This window comes from Impatiens glandulifera, chromosome 6 (genome assembly GCF_907164915.1).
Source record: "Impatiens glandulifera chromosome 6, dImpGla2.1, whole genome shotgun sequence".
Lineage (NCBI taxonomy): Eukaryota > Viridiplantae > Streptophyta > Magnoliopsida > Ericales > Balsaminaceae > Impatiens > Impatiens glandulifera.
This window is the reverse complement of record NC_061867.1, coordinates 6,894,660-6,913,140: the sequence shown is the minus strand read 5'-3', so window position 1 is coordinate 6,913,140 and position 18,481 is coordinate 6,894,660. Positions and strand designations below refer to the sequence as shown.

General features: G+C 31.4%; 2 protein-coding genes across 4 annotated transcripts; both read left to right on the top strand.

Annotated features, from left to right (window-relative positions):
• The first annotated feature begins 1,034 nt into the window (after positions 1-1,034).
• LOC124942035 (synaptotagmin-4-like) lies at positions 1,035-7,343 on the top strand. 3 transcript variants are annotated; one of them, XM_047482440.1, is made up of 13 exons: positions 1,035-1,504; positions 1,582-1,686; positions 1,815-1,865; positions 1,954-2,074; positions 2,200-2,321; positions 2,612-2,713; positions 2,917-2,991; positions 4,052-4,131; positions 4,330-4,480; positions 4,567-4,797; positions 5,429-5,722; positions 5,961-6,074; positions 6,990-7,343. In XM_047482440.1, exons 1-13 carry the CDS (start codon positions 1,400-1,402, stop codon positions 7,134-7,136), a joined length of 1,698 nt encoding a protein of 565 aa, XP_047338396.1. In that variant the 5' UTR covers positions 1,035-1,399; the 3' UTR covers positions 7,137-7,343. The 3 variants fall into 3 exon arrangements, with proteins under 3 accessions (XP_047338396.1, XP_047338397.1, XP_047338398.1); XM_047482441.1 differs by having other exon boundaries at positions 1,036-1,504; positions 1,582-1,691; XM_047482442.1 differs by lacking the exon at positions 1,035-1,504 and having other exon boundaries at positions 1,595-1,686; positions 1,958-2,074.
• A 1,094-nt stretch (positions 7,344-8,437) lies between these two features.
• LOC124941149 (trafficking protein particle complex II-specific subunit 120 homolog) lies at positions 8,438-16,011 on the top strand. Its single transcript, XM_047481423.1, has 10 exons — positions 8,438-9,034; positions 9,123-9,329; positions 9,451-9,633; positions 10,723-10,832; positions 11,201-11,260; positions 11,451-11,739; positions 12,200-12,492; positions 12,745-13,619; positions 14,415-15,326; positions 15,583-16,011. Exons 1-10 carry the CDS (start codon positions 8,624-8,626, stop codon positions 15,801-15,803), a joined length of 3,561 nt encoding a protein of 1,186 aa, XP_047337379.1. The 5' UTR covers positions 8,438-8,623; the 3' UTR covers positions 15,804-16,011.
• The last annotated feature ends 2,470 nt before the right edge of the window (positions 16,012-18,481 follow it).

The following is an 18,481-nucleotide window of genomic DNA, read 5'->3' as shown; positions in this document are numbered from 1 at the left end:
TCATACATTAATTACTTTAGATAAAAAATAAAAAAAAATAAGCTATTATGATGATAATAATAAGGATGATAATTAAAATGTTTAAGCAGTTATTTTGGATTTTACCTGGAAGGACAACCCAATTCCACCGTATAAACATCGAATATTAATAAATATAATTATATATATATATAACATTACTCATATATTTATTTATTTTTATTTTATAAAAAAATTATATATAATAATATGAATTTTTAATATATCATATAAAGAAAATCATTATATATAATTTAATACTTTTAAAAAAATATATATATAATTAAAATTTAAAAAAATTACAAAATAAAATGGGATGAGAATAACAAACAAAATTTTCTCGTCCATTGCTTTCTCGAATTAGATATTTGTGTGGGATATTATTGTTTGGTAGAATTTTAACTTGACAATTGATATTATACTTATAAAAATATAAAATTTTTATGATAAAATTATGTTTAATTTTTTTAATTTAAAAAATTAGTATAATTTCTCACCCATATGTTATTATAATTTGAATTTTCTTAGTAGGTTAATAAATTTTAAATTTTTAATAAATAAATATATTGATGATTTTATAAGTTTAATTGTGTTTTAGGTGAAAAATTGAGATAAAAATATTTTGCGGGATGAATTATAATTTTCATCCTTAATAATTATATATATATATATATATATATATATAATGATGCTTAATTTTTAAGTATCCGGATTGTCGGGTACATAACTATAGTTAATTTGAATATATATGTGAAAGTAAATGAATATTTGGGTCATGTAGGTTGACTCGCCCATAAACTTAAAACGATAAATAATAAAATTTAAAATACTATAATATTTTTATCGTAATATTTTTTTCACGTTTTTTTATATTATTGTTCGTGCGCATTTGCGCGGGATATAGGCTAGTTTAGTTAATTATGGTGATTTATTTGAAATCAATCAAAGACTTAAAATAGAATTAGCAGATAAAAAAGAAAATGAAAGAACAATGGTATCATGCTGGCTATGGCGATTGTAGAATGATCATACTCCAAGTCTTCAAACCCAAAAAGCAAAGAACAGAATATATTACTTTCTTCCTTCACACTACTACCCATTCCACAAATCTTCCATTTTTACTTTTTTCCTATAATGATTAAGCTCTAACCCATCTTACCCAATTCCCTTGCTGACAAATGACGACAAACTAATCCATACCATCATTAACGATGTTGATATGCGATGATTTTCAACTATTGATTCATTTATCCAACAATTCCATTACCCACTTTCTTCCTCTTCCGTTCTTTGCCAGAACTCGCCGTATTTCCAACTTCAGTCTTGATTATCTATTCGAACAAGATTGAGAGTCTTAGAAGTTAAGAACCTTCTTGGTGAAATGGGTTTCTATTTTGGTTTGTTTCTTGGCTTACCAATAGGCATCGGTTTGATTTTCCGTTTCGCTCGTAGTCAAAATATCCGATCTAAGCAGCGTTCTGCTTTGGTAACTATCTATCTATTCTCTTCGTGGGTATATCTTTGATTTTGATTGGTTATTGATTTTGGAGTTTTATATACTAGGCTGCAACTGTGGCGGCTTTTGCTAGGTTAACAGTTCAGGATTTGAAGAAGATTCTTCCATCTGACAATTACCCACCATGGATTGTTTTCTCACAGAAGCAAAAGGTCAGGTGCATCTCTAAATTCTCTTCTGATTGTTCATACATTCATTTGAGTAAAGACTTAAGCTGATTTTAAGGTTCTAGATCACATTTCTGATAGTTGTTTATTTGATTATTGTAATATTGTTACAGCTTAATTGGCTTAATGTTCAACTTGTGAAAATTTGGCCATATATAAATGAGGTAATTCTGAAATCATTGTAGTTTAATTTGGGGGGTTTCAATATTGGTTCTCCTTTCATTTTTGAACTTTTATTACATTGTGGCTTAGGCAGCATCAGAGTTAATCCGAAGTTCAGTTGAGCCTATTTTGGAGCAATATAGACCGGTAGTCTTAGCTTCTCTGAAGTTCTCAAAGTTAACTCTTGGTACTGTGGCACCTCAATTTACAGGTTTGATTGGTCGATAATAGAAATTTGTAGATTTGATTAACTAATTGATGTTCATAGGGAAAGACGGCTGAGTGACTATCCAGATTAAAGTGGGCAACTATTAATTTGAATTTGATGTTCTTCAGGAATATCTATACTTGAAGGTGATGATAAGGGAATTACAGTGGAATTGGAGATGAAATGGGATGGAAACCCTAAAATTGTTCTTGATATCAAAACCAGAGTTGGTTTATCACTACCTATAGAGGTTTCATCTTTATTTTATCTTCTCATTCTAATTGTAATAGGAGAAATTATTTTTATTTTTTCTCGTTTTAAAACTGTTGCATTTATTTGCTATTTTTCTCGTGTTTTAGGGACACTAATGTAAATAGTAGATGATGACAGAAGAAGGTTTTCTTTCCCAAAATTAGTCAAGTTTATATTTATTTTTTCTGTGAAACAGGTGTAAAAGATAAAGACAAACATGCTAAAATCTAAATCAGGAGTTGATCTATTTGAACTGTGCTAAATTCTGCCTCATCGTTGTTTATCTAGGTCAAGAACATTGCATTCACAGGAGTTTTCAGGTTAATTTTCAGCCCACTTGTTGATGAGTTTCCTTGCTTTGGTGCAGTCTGCTATTCCCTGAGGGAGAAGGTGAGGTTTCCTTATCTTAAGACCTTAAATTCCCTTTGTTTTTTCATTCATTAAGCTTTTTCTGTGTAACTTAGCTTCATGCGTGTTCTCTTTTTTCTTTTGGAAAAAGGAATAATACCTTTTCATTCATTAAGCTTGCATTTATACTTATTATTTTCATCTTTCTCTATTCCTTTCTTGAAGACCTTTTATTATGTTCACAGAAAAGGATGGATCTTACTCTTAAGGTTATTGGTGGGGATATCTCAGCAATTCCTGGAATTGCAGAGGCTATCGAGGTTTGAAAATTAAGCACTTACTTCCATTCCATATCTGAATGTAAATGGGTAAACTATTGTTTTACTATCTCATGCATGCTATTCTTCATAACACTTTAGGAGTACCTTAGGCAATAAGTAAAAATGCCACATTTGTTGGTACAATAGAGATTGGAAGATTTGAAGAGGTTTATCAGAAAGTACATCAAGTCGCATTTGGAAATATAAAAACATTCAAACCATGTGGTCCACTGGATTTATTCGAAGAGTTAGGGATTGTTCAATATCATAAGTAGTTAAGGTTGATTCAGATATTTACATCGTTGAACAAATAGAAAGATGGATATAGAAGATTGAATAAGGAAGGAATCCTAGTTAGCATTCTAATTAGCCTTATAACATTGTAGTTTTTGAGATCTGCATTTTAAATGGATTCTTGGCAAAAAATGGGATTTTTGCGGTAATAGCAACTCTTTTATTGAACTCATTCATGTTTTATCTCAAAACTGCTGCCTGAAACAAGAATTAGACAGAAAAGATAGTGTAAACTTTTCTTTTTGACAAATAAAATGCGTGTATAGATAATGAAGGTTAAACTTGTTTACAGTCATATAGATACAATATCCCTTTCCTTGATTTGTATTAGTATAAAGTGGATACATCCATTTGTTAACCTGTTACTGTGCAATGCCATAATAAATTTCTGTTGATCTGAAAGAGCTACAACTTCGACATGCACACACACACACAAGGTCTAGAAGAAACAGGGAAGCCTATGAAAAGGAAAAATGTGAACTTCTATAAAAGAAATCAGTGGCAGTTCCTTTCATATGCAAAGGAGCTAATATCATAAATTTTCCATAGAGAAAAGAATAAAAAAATAAATTGAATTGAATTTACTACTGAAAATTGAAATTAACACATGGAGCTTTCGTAATTATATTTATTCTTTCTCCTAGAACCAAAGTTTTTTGTTTCCATTGATCCCAATTGTAAATGTTCATTTAAGCACATTGGTGACTTACCTGATTGGAAAAATACATAGGTTTCTCTACACAATTTTTGTTTTACTATTTTGCAGGAAACTCTTCGAGATGCTGTAGAAGACTCGATTACCTGGCCAGTACGAAATATCATTTCCATTTTACCTGGGGATTACAGGTAAGTTATTTGGACAGACCACAATGCCTTTGAAGCAACTGCATTAGTTGTTTTTTCTTTGTTTAAACACTATTGTAACCATCTACAGAGATCAGGGATTATAATTTCATTTATTGTTTGGGCTATTGGAAATTTGCTTTCTCTTCACATCACATGTTGAAGAAATTAACTATTTGTTTGTATGATATTGTGATTCAGTGACCTGGAGTTGAAACCTGTTGGAACATTAGAAGTAAAGCTTATACAGGCAAAGGAATTGACAAATAAAGATCTGGTTGGAAAATCTGATCCTTATGCTGTCTTATTTATCCGTCCTTTGCGCGCGAAAATGCAAACTAGCAAGACAATTGTAAGACATTCTGAATCTTATCTATTGCTTTTTTCAAGGTTCTAGTGTAGGAAAATATAAAAAAAAAAATGTTTTAAATTCTTCAGAACAACCAATTGAATCCTATCTGGAATGAACACTTTGAGTTTATAGTCGAAGATCCATCCACACAACACTTAACAGCGAGACTGTTTGATGATGAAGGCATTCAAGCTGGTGAGCTCATCGGCTGTGTTCAGATTCCATTGAAGGATCTTGAGCCTGGTAAAGTGAAGGATGTATGGTTGAAGCTTGTCAAAGATTTGGAGGTCCAGAGGGATACAAAGTACAGGGGCCAGGTAAAGACTAGGTTTCTATCAAAACTTTTTTGTAAAATTGCTTTCTATTTTAATTTCTGTTTCTGCCTTTCTATTCACCGTCTTCTGACCAAGAAGGATTTTTTTTGTGAATCTCAATTTGATTGCTAATATGGGAATATAAAGTATAAGGCTTCATTACATCACGAATCCACGACATGATGCTTTTTTATCGAACAAAACTCAAATAGCCCACTGACCTTCTGATTACATCAATTAACTCATTGAACTTTTAAGAAAGGCATTTAATAAAGTAATAGTAACATCAACTAAAGTTCTTCTTCTATTTGGAGTGTCACTAATGAAGGGGAATTTTGGAAGGCATTACAATTATTCAATCAGATGTGGTATTTGACCCTTTGTTGCAAGGTCAATGGGTTATTTGAGCCAATCAAAAGTTCAATGGATTATTTGAGTCTGTGCAAGTTCAGTTGACTATCTGATTTTCCCTTTCTTTTTTATGTGTTGAAAGGAATTATTATGTTAAAAGGAGATGGAATGACACAAAACACTAGCATAGAAGCTCAATAATCATACAAAAAAATGCAATAGAATGTGTATTTTGTGTGCCCTATCCTGAGATTTAAATAATTTGGTTACCACTTGGCTGTAGGTACACTTGGAGCTCTTATATTGTCCTTTTGGTACGGAAAGTGTCTTTACAAATCCTTTCAATCCTGATTTCCGGTTAACTGCACTAGAGAAGGTCCTTAAAACTGGAATTGATGGAGGAAGTACTCCAGATGCTGTGAGATCTAGTGCTCTGAAGAAGGATGTCATACTTCGAGGAGTTTTATCTGTTACAGTGATATCAGCAGAGGATTTGCCAGCCGTAGATTTGATGGGAAAATCAGATCCCTTTGTTGTACTAATCATGAAGAAGTCCAACCAAAAAAATAAGAGCAGGGTAAAATGTTTTTTATTCAGATGGATTTTTCTTGATTAATTTCATTTTTTTTAGATTTTGTGAAGATATTATGAAAAGAATCTGATATAATATTGGATTTTGCCATTCTAACTTGCACTAAATCTACAATAATAGTGTAGGAACCCAATTTACCCTGTCTTATGCATCTTGTCGTAGTTTTTATTACGACAATAATAGTGTAGGTTTTCTAAAAGCTCTATTCTGTTTTGTATTGCAGGTTGTAAATAACAGCTTGAATCCAGTTTGGAACCAAACATTTGACTTTGTTGTAGAGGATGCATTGCATGACTTGCTAATAATAGAAGTTTGGGATCACGACACTTTCGGAAAGGTACTAATTGCCCATCTCTACTATCTTGACTATTCTAGTTCAAAAAACCTTCTTTCCATTGAACAGAGATCATGTTTATCAATTGTAGTTATGACTTCATATTTTGGTGTAATAAGTAAAATTAGTGAGGGGTATATAAGTTTAGACATATGAACTATAAAGTGACCTTCATATAGACTATAGTATTCTGTTTGGCATGGTTTATGGTGGTTCAACTGGTGATCTGACTTAGAGCTTGTTTGATGTAGGTTTTATTTTTATTTTTAAAACAAACCAATTTTTTTGGAGGGAATTAAACTTGCTTGATGTTAAAGTGGATTATTTGGATTAAATGACTAAAATATCATTTTCAATTTTCCTGTGAAAAGAAAAAACCTTGTATTAATAATATAAAGAATTTACAGAATTTTAAAGAGATGCTCGACATGCTCATCTTTCATTTTTAAAAGGAAAAATATACATCATAAGTTTCATCTGGTTCGATAAATTACCTTGCACAGCTAAATTTGTTAACAACATGCATAGTGGATAATATCTGATCGAGATCCAATCCCCATTCTTTGCCCAACTTCCAATTTGTGAGATTGTTTGTACTTTATTTCCACACTCTACTATGAATTGACACATTTGAATAGATTTCTTTTCATACTTCATTATTTTGCCTTCTTGTCTTGTCAAAAAGAAGGGTATTTTGGTATATTATATGATTAGTAGCCCAATCGTAAAACTTCTGTTTCTGTATTCAAATTTGGTAGAGAAGCTGTGAATAAATTTATGAATGTGTGTGAAACTAAGTTCACATTTTGATCCCATCTGGATTGATATGAAATATTTTGACAGAAATGGTGTTTCGAAATGGAACTAGGTCTGGAATTTATACTTTGGTTTTGCTAATTTTGAGGTTTAATATTTCAGGATAAGATGGGTAAAGTAATAATGACACTCACTAGGGCAATACTGGAAAAAGAATTCACAGATACATTTGCAGTAGATGGGACTAAATCTGGGAAGCTAAATCTACATATCAAGTTTATTTCTAAACCAATATTCAGGGATTCATAGTTCTATATTTGTCCCAACATATTCATTGTGCAGATCCTGATTAATATAGTTTTTTTATTCTCATTGTGTTGTAAAGAATCATTGTTATTGTGAATAAAGATTTAGTTGTACTTGGAAAAGAGTGCACATATATAATTTTTCTTTTCCACTATTGTTTCGAAGAACACGAAAGTGATGTATAATATTCAAGGATAGAAAGTTGGTTGAGTTGTGTGATCTCGTGTGGTTTATGTTTTGATATTCGCATTCCTATTTGGAAATACCGATTCCGTTCTGGATATGAATTTGAACGGAAAAATATTTATAAATTTATTTCAAAACATTCTTTTAAGTATCTTAGATTCCATTCTGGTTACGAGTTTGAACGAAAAATATCTCGAATTTTGATTTTGATAGGGATAAATTTTGAAATGTATGTTAATTAAATATATAAATAACATTTTTCTATTTAAACTCAATTTAAACGGTTTCAGACTAACTATTTTTTTTTCTCTTAATAGTTTTATTTAGAGGCGATCGTCGATAGATTTTGGTCGATTTTTTCCTTATAATTTTAAATGTCAAATTATAATTATGGTACTTTATTCAGGCCAATTGGAATTTGGGGCATTTTTTTTTCAAATCTCATGTTAAAATTATACGAAAACGCAGTTTTGTCTTAAAAGTTTTTAACGCGGTTAATTTATTATGTACGTAAAGTTTATAAATAAAATATTCATATAACTATCAAATTTCAGGGAATTGATGGTTTTGATTACCGAATTTCAGTAAAATTCTGATTGCGCTAAAATTAGGTAATTAAATTTATGATATGAATATTTTATTCATTTAATTATAAATATAATGTAAATAATAAATTAACAATGCTTAAATTAAATTGAAGCTGTTAAAACAAAATCTTATTTTGTATAACTTTAACACTAAAGAATCCTTCATTAGGTTTAAAGGAATAGATTCAAAATCCTAATGGTCTAATTAAGAATCTAATTTATTTAGCAAGTTTTTACAGTATTTTTGGTTGGATAATTATTTGGATATAATCTAATCATTCATATATAGGTTTGTAAACATTTTCAATCATTTTGATATTAATAAAACATTAGTAACTATATAAATGCAATTTATTTAACAAAGACGAAAATATCATGTTTATACATCGATCATATGATTTGTTCTTGGTTCGGTTATTTGAATAAAACAGTTTAGATCATAAACAATAATTATGTTTTTTTTTACCTTGTCTTACCTAATCTAGTGGATTTGGATAGTTTTGTGGATTTATTTTTGTGGGTTTTTTTATTTCTTCCCTGAAAACGATCCCAAACTTACTTGCTATTGCAAGACTGCAGAAGTAGCGTTTCTCCATCAAAACAATTCAATCTCTTTCGTGGGAAGGATCTGAAGATCCAATTCTACCCAAATCTTTCTGGGTTTCACTTCTCTTTCTGCAAAATCAAATCTGACCCATTTCATTTCGTCAATCAAGAATGGAACCAGATGTAAGCATTGAAACTAGTTGTATGATCCGTATTGCTGTCCTTCCGATCGGACCAATCCCTTCATCTCTTTTCAGAGATTATGCTTCAATGTTGATCCGACACAGTAAGATCGAACTATCCACCATTAGTTCATTCTACACAGAACATCAGAAGAGCCCTTTTACAAATCAACCATGGGATTCCGGAAGCATTCGATTCAAGTTCATGGTTGGTGGATCTCCTCCTAGCCCTTGGGAGGATTTTCAATCGAACCGTAAAATACTAGCTGTGATTGGTATCTGTCACTGTCCGTCTTCCCCCGATCTTGATTATGTTCTCGATCTCTTCTCCAGTGCGTGTAAGGGATACTCTTCTGCCCTCGTCCGCAGATGTTTTGCTTTTTCTCCTGGTGATTCTCAGGTTCGATTTGTCTTTCACTTATTGTAAATTGTGTAAACAATTAAAGGGTGTACAGCATTTCTTAAAGCATGTTTGGATTGTATTGCAGCTAGAAGATGGCAGTAGAAAAGGAGATAACTTGATCCTGTTTCCACCAGCTGACAGACAAACACAAGAGTTTCATTTATACACTATGATGCAAGACATTGCTGCCTCGTTGCTGATGGAATTTGAAAAGTGGGTTCTTGGAGCAGAATCCAATGGGGCTATTTTGAAGACACCTTTAGATTCTCAAGCTAGTCTCAACTCAGAGGAGGTTTATATCTTAGGTGTCCTATCTTAGGTTTATATCATATTATTTTGTTACGGTTTTAACTTTTTTGTTGACTTAATGAATTGAGGTTGCAAATGAACCGTTTCGTGTTTAAAAACTACAGGTGATCAAGGCAAAAAAGCGTAGACTTGGTCGTGCACAGAAAACAATAGGAGACTATTGTTTGTTGGCGGGATCACCTGTTGATGCCAATGCCCATTACTCTACAGCATTGGAGCTGGCTCGGTTAACTGCTGATTTTTTTTGGTATGCTGGAGCTTTAGAGGGTAGTGTTTGTGCCTTGCTGGTAAGCATGCTCTAGTTTTCATTTGATCAAAATATTAGTACAGCAATATGAAGACATTCGTAACCATTATGACATAAATACCTTTCTATATCATCTTTATACTGTATTATAATGTGAGTGCACGGTTTCTCCAAAGAAAAGGGTGACTCATTTTAATTTTTCAAAGAACACTGTTGCCAAAAAACTCAATAGGTTGGATATTATAGAATATAACAATAGATTGCTATGGGATCTCTTTGTAATGATTATTTGTCCAAGAAACTTTCATTTTGAGTATGCATTTCTGTATTCCCAACTACTGATAAACGGCTACAAGATCTCTTATGCTAGTTGGAGCAATATATGAATGGATAATCCATTTTGGCTTGGAAAGCTTACTTATTTTAAGTATTGTACACATGAAGGCCTGTTCTGGTATAGGATTTTTTTATTAACTTTATCAAAATTCAATCAAATCTACATTCGGCATAAACCTCTAACATGAAACTGATTCATGAAAGGTTCTTGATCACAATCCATAAATTTGTCTCAATCGCTTCTCATACCAAAAGGGAAAAAATCACTTTCAATTTTCTTTTTTCGCGATTTTCCAATGTGATCGTGATTGAGATTGGATACTGATTCATGAAAAAATATGGATCACAATCTAGAAATTTGTCTCAATCACACTTTTATACCAAAAACAAAAATCACTTTCAAATTTTTTGGTGATTTTTACAATGTGATCGTGATTTTGACAAAGATTGTTACAAAATATTAGTGAAATAAAAAAGATTGGGTGTAAAAGGCATGGGTGAAGTTGTTAGAGGCCCTAATTGGGAGTTAAAAGAAAGAAATATAATAATTGGTTTAGCCATTGTGAAGTTCATTAATTATTGCCTAACATGAGTATAATAAGTTAATAACTATGTCAAAAGGTCTATGGTATGAAATCAAGGCAACTAAATTAAGTAGAGTTAGTTGATCTAAGGATAGTTTGTACTTTTAACTAGTGAGTATTGATCCACTAACATTGGTGTGTTTTGACTTTTCTTCGATCCATTATATGCTGTCAGTCAATTTTTACCTCTTGTGTTTTATGTTTGTCAGATTGACAGAATGGGCCAGAAAGATCCTGAATTAGAGGATGAGGTTAAGTACCGGTACAATAGTGTAATCGTGCACTACAGAAAGTCATTTATACAGGATAATGCTCAAAGGTATTTTTATGTAATTTACTGTGCTGTCAAGAATACGAAGACTTCATCTTTCCACCGTTGAATATCTTCCATCTCAGCCTTAATTATATCCTAACCCTCCACACCGTTACAAAGTCATATTGTTCACAGGCCACAAACTTATATGTATAACACAAAATTGACCTAAAGAGCAAGAAGCACAACTTTTGGAAGTTGTGAACATTGAATACTGCTTAGAAGTTGATGATGGTTGTAATCTGTTGTTTGCTAGTCAATTGATCATGTTTCATAACTGGCGTTACATTTTCCTGAAGCTCGTGTCATTTGTTGCTTTGTTTCTTTTGGGTGATAACGATGTGTTGCTCTTGATAGTTGCTGCTTCTGTGCAGAGTTTCGCCCTTAAGCTTTGAACTGGAGGCTACTGTGAAATTGGCAAGATTCCTTTGCAGGTATACTTATTAACTATTGTGGAATTGCACTGAATTGGGTTTTCTTGTGGTGAAACTAAACCAAATTCCTTCCTAAATCAGGCTTCTGGTTTTTGTCCATGTGAAATTTTATAGAAGGATTAGTTTGATGATATGATTCAATAATATTTATCTTGCTTATTATTTGGCATGTATTACCATTTTTTTACAGACAAGAATTAGCTAAGGAGGTAGTGGAGTTATTGACAACTGCTGCTGATGGAGCAAAATCATTAATTGATGCCAGCGATCGGTTGATATTATACGTTGAAATAGCTCGCCTGTTTGGAGCTCTCGGTTACCATCGTAAAGCTGCATTTTTTTCAAGGCAGGTAGCTCAGCTGTACTTGCAGCAAGAAAGCTCATTGGCTGCTACAAGTGCCATGCAAGTTTTGTCATTGACAACCAAAGCCTATCGCGTTCAAAGCAAAGCTTCCTTTGCTAACAACTCTCTACCCAATGTGAGTGTCAAAAAATGGTTCAGAATAGATGACTTGGGTTGAGCTGTTGCCTGTAAATAAAACTATTTATATGATAAAATAAATCTTCAATCACTATGCTTATCTTTTTTTCTTTCCAAAGTTCAGATCTGCATATTTTTAATCTCCAATGACAAAAGGCTACATGGGTAAAGTTTCTCCTTTGGACCGAATTGGCAAATAGGTGATGCCATGAATAATAAGATAATGATACTTTTAATTTAGCATTGAATATGTAATTTCAGGTGGCTAGTTGAAAGAATTGTTTCTTTGCACAACCATTAGTCACTCTAGACTATGTAATAATGTAATTTATCACCAGCCAGTTTAGACCTGCAATGTCATATTAAAATGACAAATAATTTCAAATATTTACTCTGGTCAAAACATTATAATGCATCCAATTGTAAACTTTTTTTCTCATCGTCTCCTTTTATTGAAGGGAACTGGATTACAGCATACTGATTCTGGAAAATGGCATCAGCAATCAGTTGTTTCACTGTTTGAATCTCAGTGGAGCACCCTGCAGATGGTTGTATTAAGAGAAATATTATTATCTGCTGTTCGAGCTGGTGATCCTCTTGCTGCATGGAGTGCAGCAGCACGTTTACTTAGATCTCACTATCCTCTTATTACTCCTCCTGGGCAGAATCGTCTTGCAAGTGCACTTACAAATTCTGCTGAGAGGCTGCCTTCGGGTACCCGCTGTGCTGATCCAGCATTACCTTTCGTAAGGTACTTGATTAGTATTTTGGGTCTTTTTTAAGGGTCATCTTTGTATTGAAAAGATTAAAGAACACGGGGTGCACTCATTTTACAGGAAAAAGAATAATAAACGGAAAGGACAATAACTAAATCAAAATCAATATTTTAGATTCCTAATCAGATCAAAATAGCCCCATCCTGTGCAAATTCCTTCTTTCTTGATCAAAGTGAACATGTGGAGAAAGAAGAAAAAACATTTTTAATCCTGTTTATTGCCTGCAGGTTGCATTCTTTTCCTTTACATCCTTCACAAATGGACATTGTGAAACGCAACTCGGGAAGAGAAGATTGGTGGGCAGGATCTGCACCTTCTGGGCCCTTTATCTACACTCCATTTAGTAAAGGGGAGTCAAATCAAGGTGGTAAGCAAGAGTTAATTTGGGTTGTTGGAGAACCGGTTCAAATTTTAGTGGAATTGGCAAACCCTTGTGGATTTGAGTTTATGGTGGACAGTATCTACCTTTTAGTCCATTCCCAAAATTTTGATGCTTTTCCAATCAGTGTGAATCTCCCACCTAATTCTTCGAAAGTGATCACGTTATCTGGAGTTCCGACTAAAGTAGGGCCCATCACAATTCCTGGATGCATTGTTCACTGTTTTGGTGTAATCACTGAGCACGTTTTTAAGGATGTTGATAATTTGCTCCTTGGAGCTGCTCAAGGTCTGGTTATTTCTGATCCCTTCCGTTGTTGTGGATCTGCAAAATTGAAAAACGTGTCTGTTCCAAATATTTCTGTTATACAACCTCTTCCTTTATTGGTCTCTAATGTTGTTGGAGGCGATGGAGCTTCCATTTTATTTGAAGGGGAGATTTGTGATGTATGGATCAATCTGGCTAATGCTGGTACAATTCTGGTTGATCAAGCTCACATATCTTTATCAGGAAAGAATCAAGATTCTGTTTTATTCATTGGCCATGAAACTCTAAAATCTGCTCTTCCTCTTAAACCTGGTGCTCAAGTAACTATACCAGTAAAATTGAAGGCCTGGCAGCTTGGCTTGCTGGATTCTGATAATTCAAACAAAAGCTTAGCTGGGACTTCTGGAAGACAAGCAAAAGAAGGAAGCAGCCCAATGCTACTGATCCACTATGCAGGTAAGTCTATTTTGGTCACTGTTTTGCTTCGGGTATTTTTACGTTAATTTGACTATTCATCTTCATCCTTGATTTTAAACATCGTAAGTAACCAATGGATTAGCCTTAGACAGTACCTTATCCCTTAATCTAAATAATTAAGTGCTCATTTGACTTAAGTTCATTTTATAAAGGTTATCTAAAATCATTTAGTCTTTGTTTGATGAGGGGTTATTTAAATATAATCCAAATAACCCCTTATCACATCATCACTCAAATCATGAACAAAATACCAAATTATTCATACTTTATTTACAATAGCTATTTTAGTCATTTAACCCAAATAATCCATTCTTCATTAAACAAGATTTTTAAAAAAAATCGGGTTATTTCCAAATAACATACAACAAACATGCTATTAGTATTTAGATTCAACTAAAATTAAGCTCTTAATTCGGTAATTATGAATGTCTTACCTTGGTAATATATTAAAAGCGTAAAAAAGACAACTTTAACTCCCATAATTAAAATTCGTATATTCGTTTGGTTTATTCAAACTTATTTACCTTGGTAATTATGAATGTCTTACCTTGGTAATATATTAAAAGCGTAAAAAAAACAACTTTAACTCCCATAATTAAAATTCATATTTTCGTTTGGTTTATTCAAATTTATTTACCACACTTAATTAATTCGACACTTAAAATTCAGTTACAACATTCAACACTTAATTTTCTGTTTTGTCAGATACCCTTAGATAATATGAAATTGGGCACAATATGCATCCTTGTATTCATAATATCACCATCCTTTCAGGGTCTTCTTTGCCTGCAGAATCACAATCTAATGGACCTGCGGTTATTCCTCCTGGTAGGCGGATTATCGTTCCACTCAACATCTGTGTTTTACAGGGTTTGTCCTTTGTGAAAGCTCGTCTTTTGTCAATGGAAATTCCTGCCCATGTCAGTGAGACTCCTTTCAAAACGGTTTCCCCCAATGATGAAGTTATTGGCACCATAAACAAGTCAGATAGTTTAGTAAAAATCGATCCTTACAGGGGAAGCTGGGGTTTACGTTTCTTGGAACTCGAGTTGTCGAATCCAACGGACGTGGTGTTTGAGATTAGTGTATCGGTTCAGATAGAAAAATGTGAAGACGACGGTTCTTCTGTGGATGGCGATTCTGCCGAATTCCATTATCCGAAAACAAGAATCGACAGGGATTGTACTGCGAGGGTTCTAATACCATTAGAGCATTTTAAACTGTCGATTCTCGATGGTTCATTTTTCATGAAGGAATCTCTGACGAATGGAGCTGTACCGGGTAGAAGTTTGAGTTTTAAGGAGAGGAACGCAAAAGCTGAACTGAACGCTTCTATAAGAAATTTAATTTCTAGAATCAAGGTGAGATGGCAATCTGGAAGAAACAGCTCTGGTGAATTAAACATCAAAGATGCATTGCAGGCAGCCCTTCAAACATCTGTCATGGATGTCCTACTACCAGATCCATTGACATTCAGCTTTAGGATAGCTGAGAATAATTGTACAACACGAGATATTAGTTCGCCTTCGTCGAAAGGTTCTGTACTGGCACATGAAATGACGCCCATGGAAGTTTTGGTAAGAAATAACACTAAAGAAATGATTAAGATGAGCCTTAGCATTAAATGCAAAGACGTGGCTGGAGAGAACTGCATTGACGACGATAAAGCCACTGTCTTCTGGTCTGGTAAGATTCTTCATTTTGATTTTATGATTTCCTAGATTGATACTTAAAGGCCTTGTTCAATCTTGGGTTATTTGAATAATTTGTATGTTATTTCTATATAATTTTATTCAGTGTAGGTTATTTGGGTAAAATAACATTAGGAATATAAAGTTATAGGGTATTTTAGTCAATAATTTGAATGATGATGTGATTCGCGATGGGATAGTGGCCAGATCGAACTAGGCCAAAATCTAATATAATGTATTGATTCTTTCAGGTGCTTTAAGTGGAGTGACCATGGAAGTTCCGCCACTGGAGGAAATGAATCACTCTTTTTCTCTCTATTTCCTTGTCCCTGGTGAGTACACTCTATTGGCTGCAGCTGTTATCAATGATGCTAACGATATACTTAGAGCTCGTGCAAAAGCTGGTTCTCCCGACGAGCCTATCTTCTGTCGAGGGCCTCCGTTTCATGTACGTGTAAATGGGGCGGGTTAGTTAAACATTTACTCATCGTGATTACATTTGTGAGCAAACCATTTGAATCAATCAATTAATCCTTATAATTTCTTTAAGTATGCTTGGTATGTAAAAGGACAAAGACCATTTTTCTTATGGGATGGTTATGGTTGGTATTGTTATGTGGTTAGGATGATATTTTATGTGTGATGTTGGTATTTTGATATATTTTTAAGGAATTTCATTACATGCCTGTTTTAACATATATATATATATATATATTTTCTTCGTTGGGTCTAAATGATTTTTTCGAATAATTGAATGTTTTAAAAGAATTGGTATATAATTGTTTTCTATTTCATTGTCTAAATTATTTTATGAATTTTGAGCTAAATTCTATTAAAAAGTATTATATTTTAATAATTTTTGTAGATCATATTTCAGATTCATATTTTGTATAAACATTGATTGTTTAGAATTTTGTCACCATTTTTATTGCAATCATTTTTTATTTTTATTTTAAAATAAAAGGTGAAAATGGTTTTGTTTTTATTTGAAATTAATGACGGATTGAATTAGATTATTTTTTTAAGTGAAAAGTAGATGAAAAAAATAAATTTTTTGATAAATTTTTACATCTAAGTTATTAAAAAAATTGATTAACTTTTTCTGACCACATGATTGTTATGATTTTAAAAAAATGATTTTTTGTAGCAAATAATATATCATAATTATTAACAAAAAAATTTTTATAGATAATTATAATTTTCACAAGCATAATACATAAGGTTTTCATAATTGTTATCAAATTTTAACATTATATGATAATTTAAAGGCTAAATTGCTATTTGAGGTCGTTGTTAGGGTTGTTTTTAAAAAAAATAATAGTTTTAAATTTTGAATTTTGTTATATGGGTTAATCATTCAACTTTAATTCATGTGAGCTATTTTTAAATGAACAAAACATCCTATTATTTTAACTTATTATTTTTATTTTTCTAGTTAGTTTGTCACGTTTTGAAATTAGATAATGTTTAGAGACGTTTTAAATTTAATTTTTTAAATTGAGTATTATTTTTTAGATTTATGCATAATAATTTATAATAATTTATAGTTTTGGTGGGAAAATGTATAATTTATTGAAAGATTTGGGATTTTCTGAATAAAAATATATTTTATTTATTTTTCAAAAAAAAATTGTAATGACACTTTAGGTACAGTTTATCAATTTAGACGTATTTTTATCTTAAATCGAGTATTTTTTTAGATATACACGTTTAAAACAGTTGAATATGTTTTGAAGTTTTTAAAAATGTGTGACGTGGGAAAATATTTGAAAAAAAATAGTATTATTATTTTGCTTTTACAAATGGAGTAAATTAATTCAAAAAAATAAATACTAGGTTAAAGTAACAAGACATGTGTTTATTTTTGTCGTGTCTAAGGTTTATTTTTGTCGTGTCTAAGAGATTAAAAGTTACGAGTTTCTTATTTAAAACGTCTTAAATGTTAGTTTCCTCCATTAAGAAAATGGTTATTCTTTTATTATAGTCTAATTTGGATTATTTGAAAACTTTGTGTAGTTATAAGTTGATTTGAATGAAAGAAATGTTGAATATTACAAACATTTGAGTCATTTTGAACTTTTGAGCTCTTTCTTGCTAAAGCCATACCTATAAATAGCAAACTTATAATTAAATAATTTTTTATTTGGCAGATTATGATTTCTAGCTTTATTTTGAATAAATTGTATAGGTTATGATTTAATTACTTTTTATATCATCATATTTTTTTATAACCAATTTTTTCAATAGAACATATTCGTCATCAAATTTTATTATTAAGCCTAATTTGGATTATCATGAAATATTTGTGAACTTTATCATTTAATTTTGAATAAAAATTAAAGAAAAATGTTGAATATCTTGTACAAACTCCATAGCCATTTTGAGTTTTTATCTTTTTCTTGTTAAAGCCATATCTACAAATATCAAACCTATAATTAGACAACTTGTCTTTATTTGGTAGAATTTAAGCAATTGAATCTATTAAAAAAATGATATTTGCAAGATTTTAGCCTGTTTTGTATAAATATTATTATATGGAATATTATATAAATTATTGTTTAATTTATTGTAAATTTACAAACATAACATATAAATTTATTTCAATATCTTATCTAAATTAAAAAAAAATTAAGTTCCACTTGATGCTAAAAATTAAGTAAACATTACTAATAACAATGATTATGCTTGCGTCCTAAATCTAAAATAAATAAATTTATGTATTTATTTGAAATTTTATTATTGTCTAATTGAATAATCTTTATTTTTTTTTTTTAATTTAGCAGTTGATCTGATTAAAAATTGAAGAAAATAAATGAACACTTGTAAAAACTCAAACCCATTTTGAGTTTTGTACCTTTTTCTAACTAAAGCCAAAATATCAAACCTATAATTCGACAAGTAAAAATTAGGTACTTTGTTTCATTAGGTATAATTTGAGCCAAAATTGTATTTTGTTGGCAAAATTATAACTCAATAAAAATGGTTAAAATTAAAAATAAAACTATTTTATTTATTTATATAAGTTTGTTTTATTTATTTTTATAAATTTTGTTTTCTAAATTATTCAAATAATTCTATAAATCATTATATTTTTTATTCCATCTTAATAGATATTAAGACTCCCTATATATTTTAAATATTTCTCTAAAT

Bases quoted from the DNA above. Each gene is read 5' to 3' on its own strand.
- LOC124942035 (XM_047482440.1), top strand. From the start codon at position 1,400: ATGGGTTTCTATTTTGGTTTGTTTCTTGGCTTACCAATAGGCATCGGT. The intron at 2,322-2,611 runs GTTTCATCTTTA...TTGTTTATCTAG, and splicing joins GTTTATCACTACCTATAGAG to GTCAAGAACATTGCATTCAC. The intron at 5,723-5,960 runs GTAAAATGTTTT...TTTGTATTGCAG, and splicing joins ACCAAAAAAATAAGAGCAGG to GTTGTAAATAACAGCTTGAA.
- LOC124941149 (XM_047481423.1), top strand. From the start codon at position 8,624: ATGGAACCAGATGTAAGCATTGAAACTAGTTGTATGATCCGTATTGCT. The intron at 11,740-12,199 runs GTGAGTGTCAAA...CTTTTATTGAAG, and splicing joins CTAACAACTCTCTACCCAAT to GGAACTGGATTACAGCATAC. The intron at 12,493-12,744 runs GTACTTGATTAG...TATTGCCTGCAG, and splicing joins CCAGCATTACCTTTCGTAAG to GTTGCATTCTTTTCCTTTAC.